The sequence below is a fragment of the Peromyscus leucopus genome, chromosome 17 (genome assembly GCF_004664715.2).
Source record: "Peromyscus leucopus breed LL Stock chromosome 17, UCI_PerLeu_2.1, whole genome shotgun sequence".
NCBI classification, from domain to species: Eukaryota; Metazoa; Chordata; class Mammalia; order Rodentia; family Cricetidae; genus Peromyscus; species Peromyscus leucopus.
Genome location: NC_051077.1, coordinates 9,094,132 through 9,110,206, shown reverse-complemented (window position 1 = coordinate 9,110,206; position 16,075 = coordinate 9,094,132). Strand labels below are relative to the sequence as shown.

Genomic DNA, 16,075 nt, shown 5'->3' with positions numbered 1-16,075 from the left:
CATGCGGAATTTGATGATGTTTCTAACAGAACTCGTGGGATACAATGTTTTAAATTTCAGTTTCATTTTAAACATTTTCCTGGGAACCATGTACATGAACAACACTGCATCTACTCTGCTTCTGGCTCTCTTTCAACCTTCCAATTCATCCCACATCCTCACCACAAATATACTACCACTTCTTTAATTATAATGTGTGTGTTTGTGTGTGTGTGTGTGTGTGTGTGTGTGTATAAATTTTGAATGCTTACAAATACATACATGCATCTATAAGAGAGTTTATATAACAATGCTTATATATCCATGGGTATAGGATTAACAACTTAGGATTTAGGCCAAGTGACAATAGGACCTTATAAAACAAATCACCTTCCCTATAGCAAATAATAATATAAATCAGTGCAGTAAAGAGGAAGTTCAGAGTGTGACAAAGATCTTTGCATAGCTATACCTTTGATAAGGATATCATTCAGCATACAAAAAAAAACCCCAAAAAGATAAAATGATGTTAAGAAAACAGCCAAATTGAAAATAAGGTATGGATCAGAACAGCGAATTCGGGGAGGGGGGGAATGGATATAAAAAAAATACCTAAAATGAGATCAGGAATGGTCAACGTGGTATGACTGTAGTGCATAAGCACAAATCAGACCAAATTCCTCAATGGAGATGGGAGTTGAGTTCAAAAATCCACTCCTATCAGTTGTTGTATTACCAGTTATTAGCTACTTAGAGAGGGGACTGATTCTTTCTGAGTGTATCCCATGGTAAATTTGCCATATGAAAACCTCATATCTAAAAACATATGGGCAGCAAAAAATGGTCTAGATGGATTTAAAAAAGGGGGGACACAAACATGGGTAGGTAGAGAAGGCAGTAATCTGGGAAGAGTTTGGGGAATGATAAGTATTTTCCCAAAAGGTTAACAGCTTGTTGGAAATGTTCAAAAAACTAAGAAAAATAGCTAATAAATATATTTAAAAGTGCTCAACAATCTTAACAGTTAGAGAAACATGAATTTAATGTTCTCAGGGGTTTAATCTAACCCCAGTCAGAATGGCTAAGATCAAGAAAACAACAGACAACAATTGTTGGTAAGCGTGTTGGGAAAGGGAAGCCCTTATTTAATGCTGGTGGTATTACAAACAGGAACTACTGAAATCAGTGTGCAGATTTCTCAAAGACTATAAGGAACTCTCCCTATGGCACAGCTGAAACACTCCTTGGAAAATGCCCAAAGGGCTCAGCATCCTACTCCACAGATATTTGCTCAGGCATGTTCATTGCTGCTGTGTTCACAATAGCTAGAGAGTGGAAACAACCTCAATGTCCTCCAATAGAAGAATGGATCCTGGAAATGTGGGACATGTTTCTGAGGGTGAGTCCCATCTAAAGGACAGGAGAGTTGACAAACAGGAGAAGTAGCTAGAGCAGAATCAATAAGATGTGACTTTGTATCTATCCTTCTGTTCACACATGACTAGTAAAATGTAACCCAGGCTCCTTTTATAAAGTATTCATTGCAGATTCTACTAGATATCTTGAAAGAGTCCTGATTAAGCCAAAAAGAAAACATCAAAGAAAAAAAACATATTCTTTGTTTGCAAGGAAATTTATTAGAGAGGGAAAAACAATTCAGGTGAATACTAGGGAAATGACAGATCATAAGGTCTCAGAGCACATGGTGATCTTATCTCTGGACTCAGTGGCAGCAGAAATTGAAGCGTTTGGACCCTTGCCAGCAGGTCCCAGTGACACGTTCAAAAAATTTGCAGGATCTTCTACAGTAGCAAGTCAAGATTTTTCCGCCGGCTAAGAAGACAGGAGATCAGGCATTAAGTAAGGTAGACTGCAGTATACAATAGTGTACAATACTATAAAGATTCACAATACATGGTAAAGAGGAGGTTTGTTTGTGTTGGTGACATCACACCAGGCACCATGATCAACTCCAAACACTGGGAAATAATACATTGAACAAGTGTTGATCCCATGCAGCACTTGAAACCCATTTCACACTCATCTACCTTTGTATGTCTCCTGACCAACATATTCATATACTGCCGTATGTGGTATGAAATTTTTGTTTGTGTTCTGAAACATAGAGCTTGCCTATGGATCAGAGAAGCAGAGCAGAAGCCACAAAGGACATTTGAATGATTTACCTCTGGAATCCTCACACCAAGTAGGGAGAGATCCTGTCTCCGTCTAACTTATATTCCTGTTTCTACTTCCAAGTTAAAATGTGATTCCTCCAATTGCTAGGCTTAAAGTCATGGACCAGCACTGCAAGGCTTATATGGTTAACTATTGGCTACCTCCACACTCTGATCTCCCGGCAAGCCTTATTTGTCAGTACACAAACAAAATATCATACAACAGGCATTTGGTTCTTAACTGTATTATTTAAAGCAAAGCAGAGTTTTCTTTCTATAATAAAAGTATCATTTGGATAGGCAAATGGCTAATCAATATGTTGCATATTTTAAATGTTTTCCACAGATACATTTTTAGATCAAAAAACTTCAAAAGAAAGAAAATCAATTACATTTTTTTTTTAACTTTCACTGTTACTCGTATAAATAAGACAGTTAAAATCCTAGAGGATCAACAGAGATAACTACCCAAATCACACATCTCATGACAGGATTCCAAGGCACATCTTCAACTCTCTCTCAGGAGACTCCAACCGACTATCATAGTGGGCACCACCACTCACCTGCTTTTTGAAGAGCAGAGCCTTCTGGGCCTCCAAAGGAGATGGACATATCCTGGTCCTCTACCACTGGCTGATCCTCATCTTTAGTCTCCTCTGTTGCTTCAGGGAGAGAATCAGACTGGGCCATGTAGGCCATCAGGACAAGGGCAGAGAGAAGGACAAGTGTCTTCATGGCTGAGAGTCACCTGCAGGAAGGGTGAGCAGAAGCCCAGTGTGTGGGGAGAGAGCAGTCAGCCTACATTTATAGGTCTGTCATGAAGGTGCAGAGACAGGCCCTGGTGTTAGAGTGGGCATGCACAGATGGGAACTGGGAGAGACTGTTGCCCTCAAGATCTTTTTGATGTTCCTCTGTTCTCACAGCTGCCATCATGATGTTGTTCTGTGTTTTCAGTGACAGCCCTCCCTTTTAGCTAATAATGAAGAAGTGTCCATACTATCTTCCCCTGTTTCCCATCTGCTTGAGTATTTACCTTTCTGTGGTCAGGAAAGAAAAGAGGCAGGCAACTTCCAAGTTCATCAGCTCATGAAACAAGAGGTTTTTGTGTTCTGAAGTTGGAACCTACTGTTCTCAGAAAGCATGGACCCTGAACCAGACCTAAACACCAGTGACTTGGACAGTCAGTCCTTTGAGTGATTCTGTGGTTTTATCACCCTCATGAAGGAAGACTCTGTGAATCCCTTCTTTTGGGGCCAATTATGGAGAAAGAAAGATGCCTTTGGTGAATCCAGTTCAAGAGGAGAAAAGGGACAGATATGGTCAGAGTGAAGCTAGAACAGGTTGCTCTAAAGAAGCCAGTATGACCTGAACATGTCTCATGAGTGCATTTCAGGTGTCTCTTCACACTTTGGGAGCCATCAAATGATGTGCTGTGGTTCATGTCTCAGATTCTGCGGTTTTTTTTTTAACTTTTAGAAAATGTGAACTTACCTACAAGAAACAACATTCCAAATGTAGAGAAAGTGATGTGTTTCATCTCAACCCCAAGAAGTACTTCTACTCCAAGAAGTGGCTGCTATTCATATATAAATATTGTTCTGTACATGTTTTTATCTATTTTCCCCCACCCTCACTATGTATATGCCAAAACATACAGAACATTCTACTAATTTCAGTTAGCATCTGGGGTCTCAGTATTATAAGTCCTAGCTCATATTTACATGTTGATAAATACTAATCAATTGTTAAAATGTTTTTATTTACAGTTCTGTGCAATAATTAGCAAAGCATTAAGAGTATTATGTTACATGCACACACACACACACACACACACACACACACACACACACACACACACCATATTTGCTAATGATACATGACCTCTCAATACCTTTACAGACTTAGATTTATCAGTCAATAAGCACATCATCTACTTTAGACGCATCCTCGCTGTCATCCTGATCTTTACAGAGTTGGCCTCAGTAGCACTTACTAAATTCGTATAGCCAAAGAACACCATGCTCATTTGAATGATTTATATTATTGTGTTTTTACTTTCTATTCTCTCTGCCAGTGTTCTGCACAGAACTGGTCACTGAAGTTCCAGAGTATCTCAAACCATTAAAATATGTCCTTTAAGAAAAATGCCCTTTTTAAATATGGCAATCAAGTTTTGGATTGCACCATAGTTTTCTTTTTCTTGTTATTTTCTATTCTTTCTTTTGTTTTTTTCCCAAATCCTGGTAGCAAAATCTATCTTATTTGAAGAAAGACATCTGCTCATGTGGACACTAGAGAAGGAAGAGACCAGAATCCTCTGTCTGGGAAGTCAATGTGACCACTTACCTACTTCTGAGTTTTTTGAGCTTTGGGGAAAAACAAATTTTACTTTGTAAGTTTACAGTCTGCTGGAGTTTTTATGGAATTTGTGAAGGCTGATACCTGTACTTTGATTTTTTCCTCATAATTCCTTGTCCCAGTCTAGTAGCTGACAATTGTTAATTCAATATCATCCCAGTCTACCTTTTTCTCATGAATTGTGGGAAGATGCGGACATGCCGGAGTAGTGTGTGTACCACGTGTATTTGGTCAAATTCTCCATTTAGGGAGTGGTTGGCACATTCATTTTACATTTTTATAGGTAAATATTTAATTATTTTTATTTTATAAGAATAATTAATTTGCCTGTGTGTGTGTGTGTGTGTGTGTGTGTGTTTGTGTGTGTGCCTGTTGTCTGTGCAGACCAAATAGACAGTCAAATCCCTAGAACTGCAGTTACAGAAAGATATGAGCTGCCATGTGGGTGCTGAAACCAAACCTGGGTCCCCTGCAAGAGCAGCAAATGTTCTTAAACACTGAGCCTCCCCACCAGACCCACATTTTCTCTAATTAACCTTTAGTTGTTTTTCATACATTCAGGAAATTTTTTCTTTTAAAATGTTACAAATCTTAAGATTATTATTTTTCTTTGTCTTTTTGTTTTCTATGCCAAACAACTTGATTTATAAATTTATTTAATAATATTTCTGTGTTTCCTGTCTTTCAACTTAAATTTGTTAAACTCAAACTTGTGTGTTGGAGTGATTTATCAGCATTATTAAAATTCTGTGATTGAGAAAGTTTATTTTCTTAAACACTACCACAGTTGAGGAGGTTCTACCTTCCCAGGGAGGTTTCAGGCTCACTGATGTTCTGCCATATAAATCACTTGTAGATGCTCAAAAAGCAGTTAGAAAGTAGAGCTGTGGATGGAGCTGGTGGGTCAGAGACATTGAAGTGATGTTGGAGAAATGAAGGAACTCTTCAAAGTTCAGTGATGTTTATCCTATATTCCTTTGTACTAGGTGGTGTTCAAGTACCATCACTTATTCAAACATTGCCTCTAAAGAATGGAAGTTACCTCCACTGGCCTCTGAAACTTCAGATATTGCAACTAACCCATGTGTCCACATGGGAAGGCTATTGCTCTTCCTTCCTCACAGGCACACAGACTCTATTGACCCGCAGGAGGTGCTGGGTAAGATGAGTCACAGTCTTGAGGACATGTTCCTCTGAAGATCTCCTGAATTCTAAGGTGGGTGGAGGTGTGATCACTTCTGCACATGTTTTGTGTCACAAACCAGTGTGCAAAATGTCAACAGAGCTCTCAGTTACCTATAATAATCAATTCTATTTCTTTAGCATTTATCACATGTGTGTGTTTGATTTTGATAACTGGCAAAAACCTTTTCTTCAGGTATTTCTAGAGAGTGTAATTTATTTACTAGTGGATTCACATCAAGTCCCAGAAGAGGGAATTTTCAGAGGTAGAGAGAGACCAAGGAGAAGCTGTGGAGAGATCATTTGCCAACAGCTGTTTTCCAACCATGAGCCACTGTCAGGTTCTAAGCAAGGACGTCAAATAGTCCCATTAAAGGATGGAAGGTAGCACTCTGAAATGTAGAAGTTAAGGTGGAACATTGGCTAGTGGTGAAGTACAAGGGATTTGGCCACAGCCCTGTTACCTAAACTTTAGTGTCTCTGGGTAAGTTAATTAACTTCTTCAAAGTACCTTTAAAAAGCCACAAAATATTGGTCAATAAAAGCAACTACCTTATTGAGTTGTGAAAATCCATTATTGGGATAAATAAAGAGATCTTAGCAACCAATTAATATAAATATAATGCATATATTATATACTTTGAAAATGCTATTTGGCATCGTATGCTTGAAATTATCATGATTTCTGTGAAGTCACACAAAGTTGTCCTGACTGTATAATAAATGAAAGTTTAGTATTCTCACCTTATGTAAGAAGTTGTTAAGTTCATTAGCATCTAAATGTTTTATCCAGTACTCAATAATTTCTATTTGTGAAACTAGCAAGAATCATATTTTCTAGTTTCAAATAACTCAAGAACTTTATGGAATTAGTTATCTCATTGTTAAAGAGAAATTACACAAAATAAGCAGTTTTCCAAGATAAAGTCAAAGAGGTTAAGTGTAGCTACAGAAGAGTGAGACATCAAGTCTCACTTGAGGATGAAAGAGACTTGGATGATCTGAGAAGTGAACTGTATTAGAAATGATAATGGTGGTGGAAGAAGAAAACCATGGAAAGTTCAGCAGAGTAATGTGCAGATATTTCTGGTCAGAAGACTGTGATCTTAGGGTGGTTAATGGAAAGTAGCTGAGCTTTGTGTTAGGCTGAGGAGTTTCCTGAGACCATGGAGACAAACCTCCCTGTTCTAAAGATGGGTGTTCAGGAACCAGAGAACTCTGTTGGAATTTTAACTCTGAAGTCAATACAGGACTTCTGACTCCAGCCACATTTTACATACTTATCTGTGTTTCCATGCTCTGCATGGAGTCTAGGGTCATCATAGGAAGCCATAATTTCGGCCTGCCATGGCTGGTATGAGCCAGTAAGCATGTGCTGTACATTTTAAATTCCTGTGAAGAGTGGGATATTTTCAAAAATCTTAGGTGTTTTTTCATGATAATGCAGATTGCCTACTGGAATTTCTTCAGAGGATCATTGTAGTGATAAGTGATGGAATCGGGCCCAGTTGGTGGACATGTTGACAATGCCGTGTTGATAGAGGAGATGTGATTCCAATAGGGGCATGTCTTCTGAGCATCACAAACTAAAGTAAGTGTCAATTAGGATATAAACTGGCAGTTCTTCGATATTTGTCCAAGACCAAACAAAGTTAGCTGTTTAGACTCTTTGTGATTCAGTTAAACTAGGGAACCCCTCTGTGGGACAAAGTATGCTTTCTGTACCTGATCCCCAGAGGTGTACCAGGCTTATTTTTTTTTTTTTTTGGTTTTGTTTTTAGGTAGGCAAGGTGAATCAAATGCAACACATCTTTACATAATTTATATACATCCTTTCATTGTCAAACAAATATAGCATAAACAAATATAATAAACCTTTAAAGAGTTAGACTAATATACTGCAACATAAACAAATGTAACCTGTTTTGCCTCATTAAAGTAAAATTTAGCATGATAGGGGAGTCTGACTCATGAAAATTTGTTTTACATTTATTTACCTAATGTATGTGTAGAGAGGACTCATGTAGCACAGTACATGTGTGGAGGTCAGAGGAGAGGTAATAGATTTACTTGTTTCTTCCACTGTGTGAGTTCTATGGTTTTTCAGGTGTGATGGTACCATCTCTCACTAAGGCATCTTGTGGCCCTCATTTGTTTAATTTCTATTATAACTGGCTTTCTTTGTGCATGATTTGTTTCCTTGACATTTTATCTTGTGAATAGCCTTTCTCTTTGTTTTTCACTCTAGTTACCACTACATGAATTCATTGATATTCCTTCTTCAGGTGTCTTGAATTCATTCTCTCTGAATGAGATTGTTTCAGAAGAATATGTGAGCCTATTGCAGGAGAGATTCCTTTGTGACTGAGTCCAGTGTAAATTAAGGCAAAATGAGAGAGAGAGAGAGAAGTATACAACTCGACCAGTAGAAGCATTTGAGCTTCTTTCTTTCACTTTGTATCTGGAATCTGTGCTCTTCTTTGCACCTGCTACTAACTGGAGTCAGTCTTTTGATTAAAACACTTTCATCTAAGAGGCAGACACTTACATTCCAAGGACTGTTGATAAAAAAAAAATCATCATTGATAAGTACTGTGTAATTCCAGATTCAGAGAGAGCAGTACTTTGTTTTTTTCCAATTCTTGATAAACAAAGTGAGCAGCATGTACCAACCTTTATATATCCAAAGATTCAGATTCAGTCAAGTAAACTGTTGACTACTCCCATAATAGCAGGACAAATCTTGGTTAGGCCTGAAGATGTAGAGAGTATAAAACACTTGGTAAGATGCTTGAAGAATCCAGAATGTTTGTCATATTGGCGTCATGACAGTCAGCAGTATGATGAACTGTCACAAGGTACTGTGGATGGAAACAGTGGAGCATGTATGACTTCTTATTTCACTGGATTAGTGTAGTAATACACCCAGCATTTCTGTTTCTAGACATGCAGACAAAATAATGGTTGTTATTAGGCTACATGATTTATTTATATGTATTTTTATTATATATTTATTCATTAAATATATTTAATAGATACATGTAAATATATAAAAATATACATTGATGTTTTCCTACTTATTAGAAAAGCACAGAAATAACTAAATTCTTCCAATTGGAAAAGGATCTCTGCTGTGGAAAACTCTAGCTACAGATCCCAATTTATAAAAATGAATTCAGAGATAGCATACACCATGCATAATTTAAGGCAAGAGAAAAATTTAATATTTTTTTATGCAAAACATAAGTAAAAATAATCTTACTGGGGAAAAGATAATAGTTCAGTACAGAAATGTGTCCGGGTGAATACTGGTGCAAATCTTGGAGCACCAGGAACAGAACATTTAATTGTCTAGCTGAGGATGAGAAACAACTTGCAACCCTCTTTACTGGGTAGGTGTTGTTTATTTTTGGTGCCTTAATTCTCATCATCAAAAAGTAAAAAGTCCAAGATCTCATACATAAGCCACAGTACATCATTTGATGGCTCCCAAACTGTGAAGAGGCACCTGGCATGCACTCATGAGAACTGGTCAGGTCACACTGTCATCTTCAGAGCAACCTGCTCTAGCTTCACTCTGACCATCCTGTGCCTCGTCTCCTCTTGAGCTTGATTCAACAGAGTAATCCTTCTATCTCCATAACGGCCCCAAAGGAAGGGATTCACAGAGTCTTCCTTCATGAGGGTGATAATACCAAAGCATCAAAGAACTGACTGTCCAAGCCACAGGTATTCAGGTCTGGTCCAGGGTCCACACTTTCTGAGAACAGTAGGTTCCAACTTCAGAACACAAAAACCCCTTGTTTCATGAGCTTATGAACTTGGAAGTTGCCTGCCTCTTTTCTTTCCTGACCACAGAAAGGTAAATACTCAAGCAGATGGGAAACAGGGGAAGATAGTATGGACCCTTCATCATTATCAGCTGAAAGGGACGGCTGTCACTGAATACATAGACCAACATGGTGATGGCAGCTGTGAGAACAGAGGAACATCAAAGGGATCTTGAGGGCAACAGTCTCTCCCAGTTCCCATTAGTGCATGCCCTCTCTAACAACAGGGCTGGTCTCTGCTCCTTCTCAAGACAGCCCTATAAATGCAGGCTGGCTACTCTTTCCCCACACACTGGGCTTCTGCTCACCCTTCCTCCAGGTGACTCTCAGCCATGAAGACACTTGTCCTTCTCTCTTCCCTTGTCCTGCTGGCTTACCTGGCCCAGGCTGATTCCATCCCTGAAGCAACTGGAGAGACTAAAAATGAGGATCAGCCTGGGGTAGAGGACCAGGATGTGTCCATCTCCTTTGGAGGCCCAGAAGGCTCTGCTCTTCAAGAAGCAGGTGAATGGTGGTGCCGAGTGTGATAGTGGGTTGGAGTCTCCTGAGAGAGAGAAATGAAGATGTGCCTTGGGTTCCTTTCAAGAGCAATCTGGCTTCCTTAGGAACTCTGTCTTACTTCCTTTTCTTTCTTATTCACAACATTATCATTAAGAGAGGAGGAAGTCAGTTGATTTTCTTTCTCATGTTTTTTGCTCTAAAAACCCACTTTGATATTTCACCAGAATGTAGTGCAATATACTGAGTGATCCTTATAGAACAAATTGAGTAGTCTTAGGTTTAAGGAGATAATTTTTTTTTTAGGAGAACTTCAAGTCAGTTTAAGATTTCACTCAGGTATATGAGTGGTGAGAAAATGAGCATACAAATTATAGACATATCAGAATAGATCTGATGTTCTGCATGTTATCAACACTGAATGTGACTCAAGTACATTATTTCACTTTCTGTTGAGTTTACCATATGGCTGGCTGTAATATTACCCATGCAGTATCACACATCTTCATAGGCTGTATAATATCCCATCCAGCCAACCTCCACACTCAATTCTTGATTTTCTATGTATGTCTCCAGCCTCAAGGAAGCTCTTGACATGCTACTGTCGAAGGCGATCCTGCAAAATACTGGAACGAATCAGTGGGATCTGCACCAGGGGTAGGAAAACCTACGTGTTCTGCTGCCGCTGATCATGGAGACCAGAAACAACAAGATGACCATCTGAGCCCCAAGAGAGGCCTCTGTTTACCACTACCCTTGTGTTTCTCCTTTGTCTCCATTAAATTTCTTGCATTATGTTCCTTGTGTGTTTGCATTCTTTCAGTATTTGCTGTATGACTCAGTCAGGACTCTGGAAATTAAGTACCAGAGCCTTCAAGGAAACTTTTGCATTTGAATAAATAATTTAGTTTTTACCCACAAAATACAGACTCCAACGTATGATCCCAGCATTTGGAAACAAAATGTAAAGAAATTTCAGAGTGCTTATGATTCTTCTACATTTCTCTCTTGACTTTTGACTCTGCCTTCATGTAGATTCAACTCACAACCAAAGACATGCCTACATCTTAAGAAAAAACTATTACTTTGGGCTTTGGATTTATACAGTCCTAACCTTAATTTTTCAGAGAACCACAGTCCCCTTAAACAGTGTTAAAATTTTAATGATTAGGCCTGGATTATGCCTCTACCTTCTAAGCACTGGGTTGTTTTTGGCTCCATAGAGACAACTTTTACCAATATTGGAAATGTTAGTACAAAGACAGAATGGGTCTGAACAAAAGCAAAGCAACCCATTATATGATGTGCATATATTCACAGCACCTAAGCTTGTATACAGCAAAAGGTATTTTATATACAGAAAACTGTTCTTCATATACAGTAAGAGCATGTGCCTAATGATTCCAATTTGCTCTGCAATATACACTATGTGAGTTATCTGGTAGCTTTGGTGTGTGTAATGTAGCTTGGAAGTGATTCCAAGAAAAATAAAAAATCAACAGATGGTTCTCCCTGAAGCTTGGAGTCCCCAGTGGTGCTACAGATTGCTAAGACTCAGACTCCAGAACATTGCACACTCCTTAGTGGAGTTATGTATGATATCTGATGAAAAGACATCATCGGTGACCTCTTAGATTGCATATTCCAGGAACACAGGTAATGTGGGTTCACAGCATACATCCTTGTGGGCAAAGGAGGCATGCTGGGAGAATAGAATACCCCATCACTCTTTGAGGAAAAAGGGATGCTAGAAGCATCTCATTTGGTAGTTGCTATAACAATCTGTGTTGGGCCATGACAGATACCAGCTCCACCAAATGAACTCGTAGAGAAAGTGTAACTTCAGACAGTACAACTCTTTTAGCCTCAAATATCACAGAAAATTGATGAGTGATTGCAAACATAATATGCAGTTACCAAAGTCCCACAAAACATTTCTTTCTTAAAATAGTCTATCATGTCCTTTCCAAAATAAACTTAATGATTTAAATAAATGTGGGGTCATCCTTTTGAAATGTAATTATCTAAGGACATAGGTACTCTGTTTTCAGGTACAGCTAGTATAACTCCATTAAGTGTCAATCAGCAAACATTTGACACAATCACATTGATTAAACCACTGACATTCTCCAAGGCTTCTCCACTAGCCCACAATGCCGAAAGCCTGTCTTTGTCTCTAAAGAGTTCATTCAAACTTCTCACTCTATTGCCAATTCTTGACCATGGTTGGATTAATCTTATGAATTCTTCCTTCCCACTTTTGAAGTTTGGGGTGAATTTTTCTTATAAAATTCAAGAGTTGTTTGTTTTTAAACTGACCTATTGTAATGGTGAAAAATTACAGGGCATAATAGTAAGAGTTGATATATGTATATGCAGATTATGAAATTATTGAACTGGGGAATTAGCATGTCTGGCACCTCAGACATTTGTAATTTTTTCTGATGAAACACTAAAATTCTACTGTCTAACTATTTTGAAATACATAATCCATTATTATTTAAAATCATGTTATTATATAATAATTGACCAGAACTCATTGTTCCTACCTAGATGTAATTCTGTACCCATTGACCAACCTTTCCTCTGCAACCCTTGACCTTGCCAGTCTTCTTTAGCAAGTATTCTATTCTCACTTTCCATTATGTTGATTTTTATCTTGTATATGTGAGAAAATGTTGTCCTTATATTTGTGCATCTGGATTTTACACAGAAAGTGTCCTCCAGGATCATCTCAGTTATTGAAAATTCCATCTTTTTATGGTTGAACAGTACTCTATCTGTACATACACAAATACATACACACACATACACAAGCACACAAACACACGCACACACACACAATGTTTCTGTATACCAAATTCTCCATATTCACACACCCACTGTGGAACATGGAGATCAATGCCATCTCTTGGCAATAATGTACAATGTGCAGAGCTATAATACACAATATCTGTCCAATTTGTGTTCATTTCCATTTGAAAGTTTGGTTTCCTGTTTTCTACAACCAGAATCAGGATATAAAGGATTGAGAAAATATATTTTTCTGTGCTTTGAGAACTTTCCTTTGGCAATAAAAACTCCATAGGTCATTTCAGAAATGTGCAGGTTAGAGAAAAATTTCTCTGGTCTTAGGTGGCACAGATGGTCACCTTCTCAACCTCTTAGTAGTTTGACTCCCTAGATGACAGTGACCTCACTCTCTTCAACCCTTCTTCCAATGACCACATGCCCACACACTTGCCATTGCCTAGATTTCCCCTTCTTTGTGTGTCAACCTAATACTCCTGGATTATAATCTATCCCACTGCTTTCAGGTCTTCTGATGTGGGTGATACCAGTTCTTTGATAATTAGATTCAGTAAAGTTGTGCTTTAGAATGACCTGAGAACTCTGATGCCCAGGCGATATCTACGCCAGCTGTAGCTATCCCTTTCATTCTGAATGCCCTACATTAGAACTGATCGTGTTTTGCCTATGTATTATTAACTGGAGTTTTGGATTCAAGGTTCAGGAACCACCTGAGGCTGAGGCAGCATTTTCATTCAAATTTTTGAGAACTGTTAAGAGGAATCCTGACTAGAGACACTGACTGGTTCAAGGAATAATAATGTTGTGCTGGCCTTTATTTCTCTTTCTTTTACTGATGTCTTTGATATGGTGGCAGAGTGAATGAAGGGCAGATCTATAGAACCTTATTATATTAAATTCCTAGTTAAAAAAATCACATTCTGATTTCCCTCATGTTCTAGCAATTGCCAAGGCCATACACCTCCCACTAACTCTCTCCACAAGGACAGAGAATGAAACTTGGGTTACACTCTAATCCTGCATTCCTTGTACCTCACCACTAGCAAAGGTTCCACCTTAAGTTCTGCATTTTAGAGTGATAACCTCTGTCATTTATTAGAATTATTTGTTTTTCTTGTTTAGAACCTCACAGAGGCTCAAGGTTGAAAGACACCTGTTGATAGATGGGCTTTCCATTGCTTCTCCTTGGTCTCTACCTCTGTAAATTCCCTTCTCTGGGATTTGATGTGAACTCACCAATAAATAACCCATATTCTCTAGAAACACCTAAAGAAAAGGTTTTTGCCAGTTATAACAATCCAAAAAAAAATCACACATCTATGATCACTGCTAATGAAATAGAGTGGATTAATAAGGGTAACTGTGAGTTCTATTGACATTTTGCATACTGGTTTGGGACACAAAACAAGTATAGGAGTGATTACATTTGCACCCATCTTAGAGTCCAAGAAATCTTAAGAAGAATCCTCCAAGTAAGTAGAGTCTGAGTGCCTATGAGGAAGAAAGTGGAAGAGCCCTCCCATGAGCACAAGTGGGTCAGCTACAAGATCTGAACATTCAGAGGCCAGTGGAGGTAACTTCCTCTCTTTAGCGGCACTCTTTGAATAAGTGATGGTACTTGGACAAGATCTAGTACAATGAAATGTAGGAGAAACAGCAGTGAACTATGAAGAGTTCCTTCATTTCTCCAACATCACTTCAATGTCTCTGACCCACCAACTCCATCCACATCTCTACTTTCTAAGTGCTTGTTTTGCATCCACATCTGATATTATAGGCCAGAATGTAATGATCCTGAAAACCCTTCCTGGGAAGATGAAATTTCCTCAGTTGTGGCAGTGAGTAAGAAAGACAACTCTGTCTCAATCACAGGATATAACAAAAATTTTGCAAATGCAAAAAATCACTCTAACACACCAGTTTGAGTTTTACAAATTTAAGTTAAAAGAAAGAAAACTCAGAAATATTATGAAATAAAATTAAAACCCACCTTGTTTGGTATAGCAAACAAGAAAGACAAAGAAAAATGATAATCTTTAAGATTTGTAACATATTACCAAGACAAAGTTTCCAGAAATTATGAACAAAAACTAAAGGTTAATTAGAGAAAATGTGGGTCTGGAAGGATGACTCAATGGTTAAGTACATTTGGTGCTCCTGCAGAGGGCACAAGTTCTGTTCCAGCATGCACATGGTAGCTAATAGCTTTCTGTAACTCCATTTCTAGGTGATTAAACTGTCTAATCAGGTTTCCATAGACAAGAGGCACACACACACACACACACACACACACAAACATATTCAGGCAAATTCCTTATACATGTAAAAATAAAAATATGTAAATGTTTTTCTTTAAAAATGTAAAATGAAATCTGTGGTTGATATGTAAAATGAATAGAAAATCTCTTAATAAAAAAATTAAAGTTAAAAAGAATGTAAAATGAATGTGCCAACCACTACCTTAATGGAGCATTTGACCAAATACACATGATACACACACTACTTGGGCATAGGTACTTGTGCCATCAATTCATGAGAATCAATTCTGAGAATAAGGTAAACTAGTATGATGCTGAAATATCAATTTTACCTGTTATATTGGGACTGGTAAATATTAGAAAAGCATCATAGTACATGTATCAATCTTCACAAGGATCATAAAATCTCCTGCAGACTGTAAATTCACAAAGTAAAGATCTGTTTTTCCCCCCAAGACTCAACAAACACTGAAGTAGATAAGAGGCCACATTGATGGAGGATTCTGGTCTCTACCTTCTGTGGTGTCCACATGAGCAGATGTCTTTCTTCAAGTGAGAAAGCTGCTGCTACCATGATTTGGCAAGAAACAAAGGAGAGGCTGTAAAATAATAAGAAAATGAAAACTATGGTGCAAATCAAAACTTGATTGACTTACTTCAAATGGGCATTCTTTTTAAAGGTTATATATGCCGGTTGGACATACTCTGGGATTTCAATGACCAGTTCTGTGCTGAGTACAGGCAGGAAAAACGGAAATAAAAACACAAAAATATAAATCACTCATATGAGCATGGTGGTCTTTTGGGTATGCAAATTTAGTGAGTGCTACTGAGGCCAACTCTGTGAAGATCACGAAGACAGTGAGGGATGTGTCTGAAATAGGAGATATATATTTTATGACTGATAAATCTAAGTTCACAAAGATATTGGAGAGGTCATGTCCCATTAGACAATATGACATGTATATGTTTAAATATGAGT

At 38.0% G+C, this 16,075-nt stretch overlaps 2 protein-coding genes across 2 annotated transcripts; one reads left to right on the top strand and one right to left on the bottom strand.

Annotated features, from left to right (window-relative positions):
- Positions 1-1,596: 1,596 nt before the first annotated feature.
- Positions 1,597-2,914, bottom strand: LOC114701865 (alpha-defensin 23-like). The gene is made up of 2 exons (XM_028882058.2): positions 2,720-2,914; positions 1,597-1,812 (listed from the first exon to the last, which is right to left on the bottom strand). Exons 1-2 carry the CDS (start codon positions 2,889-2,891, stop codon positions 1,703-1,705), a joined length of 282 nt encoding a protein of 93 aa, XP_028737891.1. The 5' UTR covers positions 2,892-2,914; the 3' UTR covers positions 1,597-1,702.
- Positions 2,915-9,850: 6,936 nt separating this feature from the next.
- Positions 9,851-10,713, top strand: LOC114701852 (alpha-defensin 3-like). The gene is made up of 2 exons (XM_028882047.2): positions 9,851-10,030; positions 10,601-10,713. Exons 1-2 carry the CDS (start codon positions 9,859-9,861, stop codon positions 10,711-10,713), a joined length of 285 nt encoding a protein of 94 aa, XP_028737880.1. The 5' UTR covers positions 9,851-9,858.
- Positions 10,714-16,075: the final 5,362 nt, after the last annotated feature.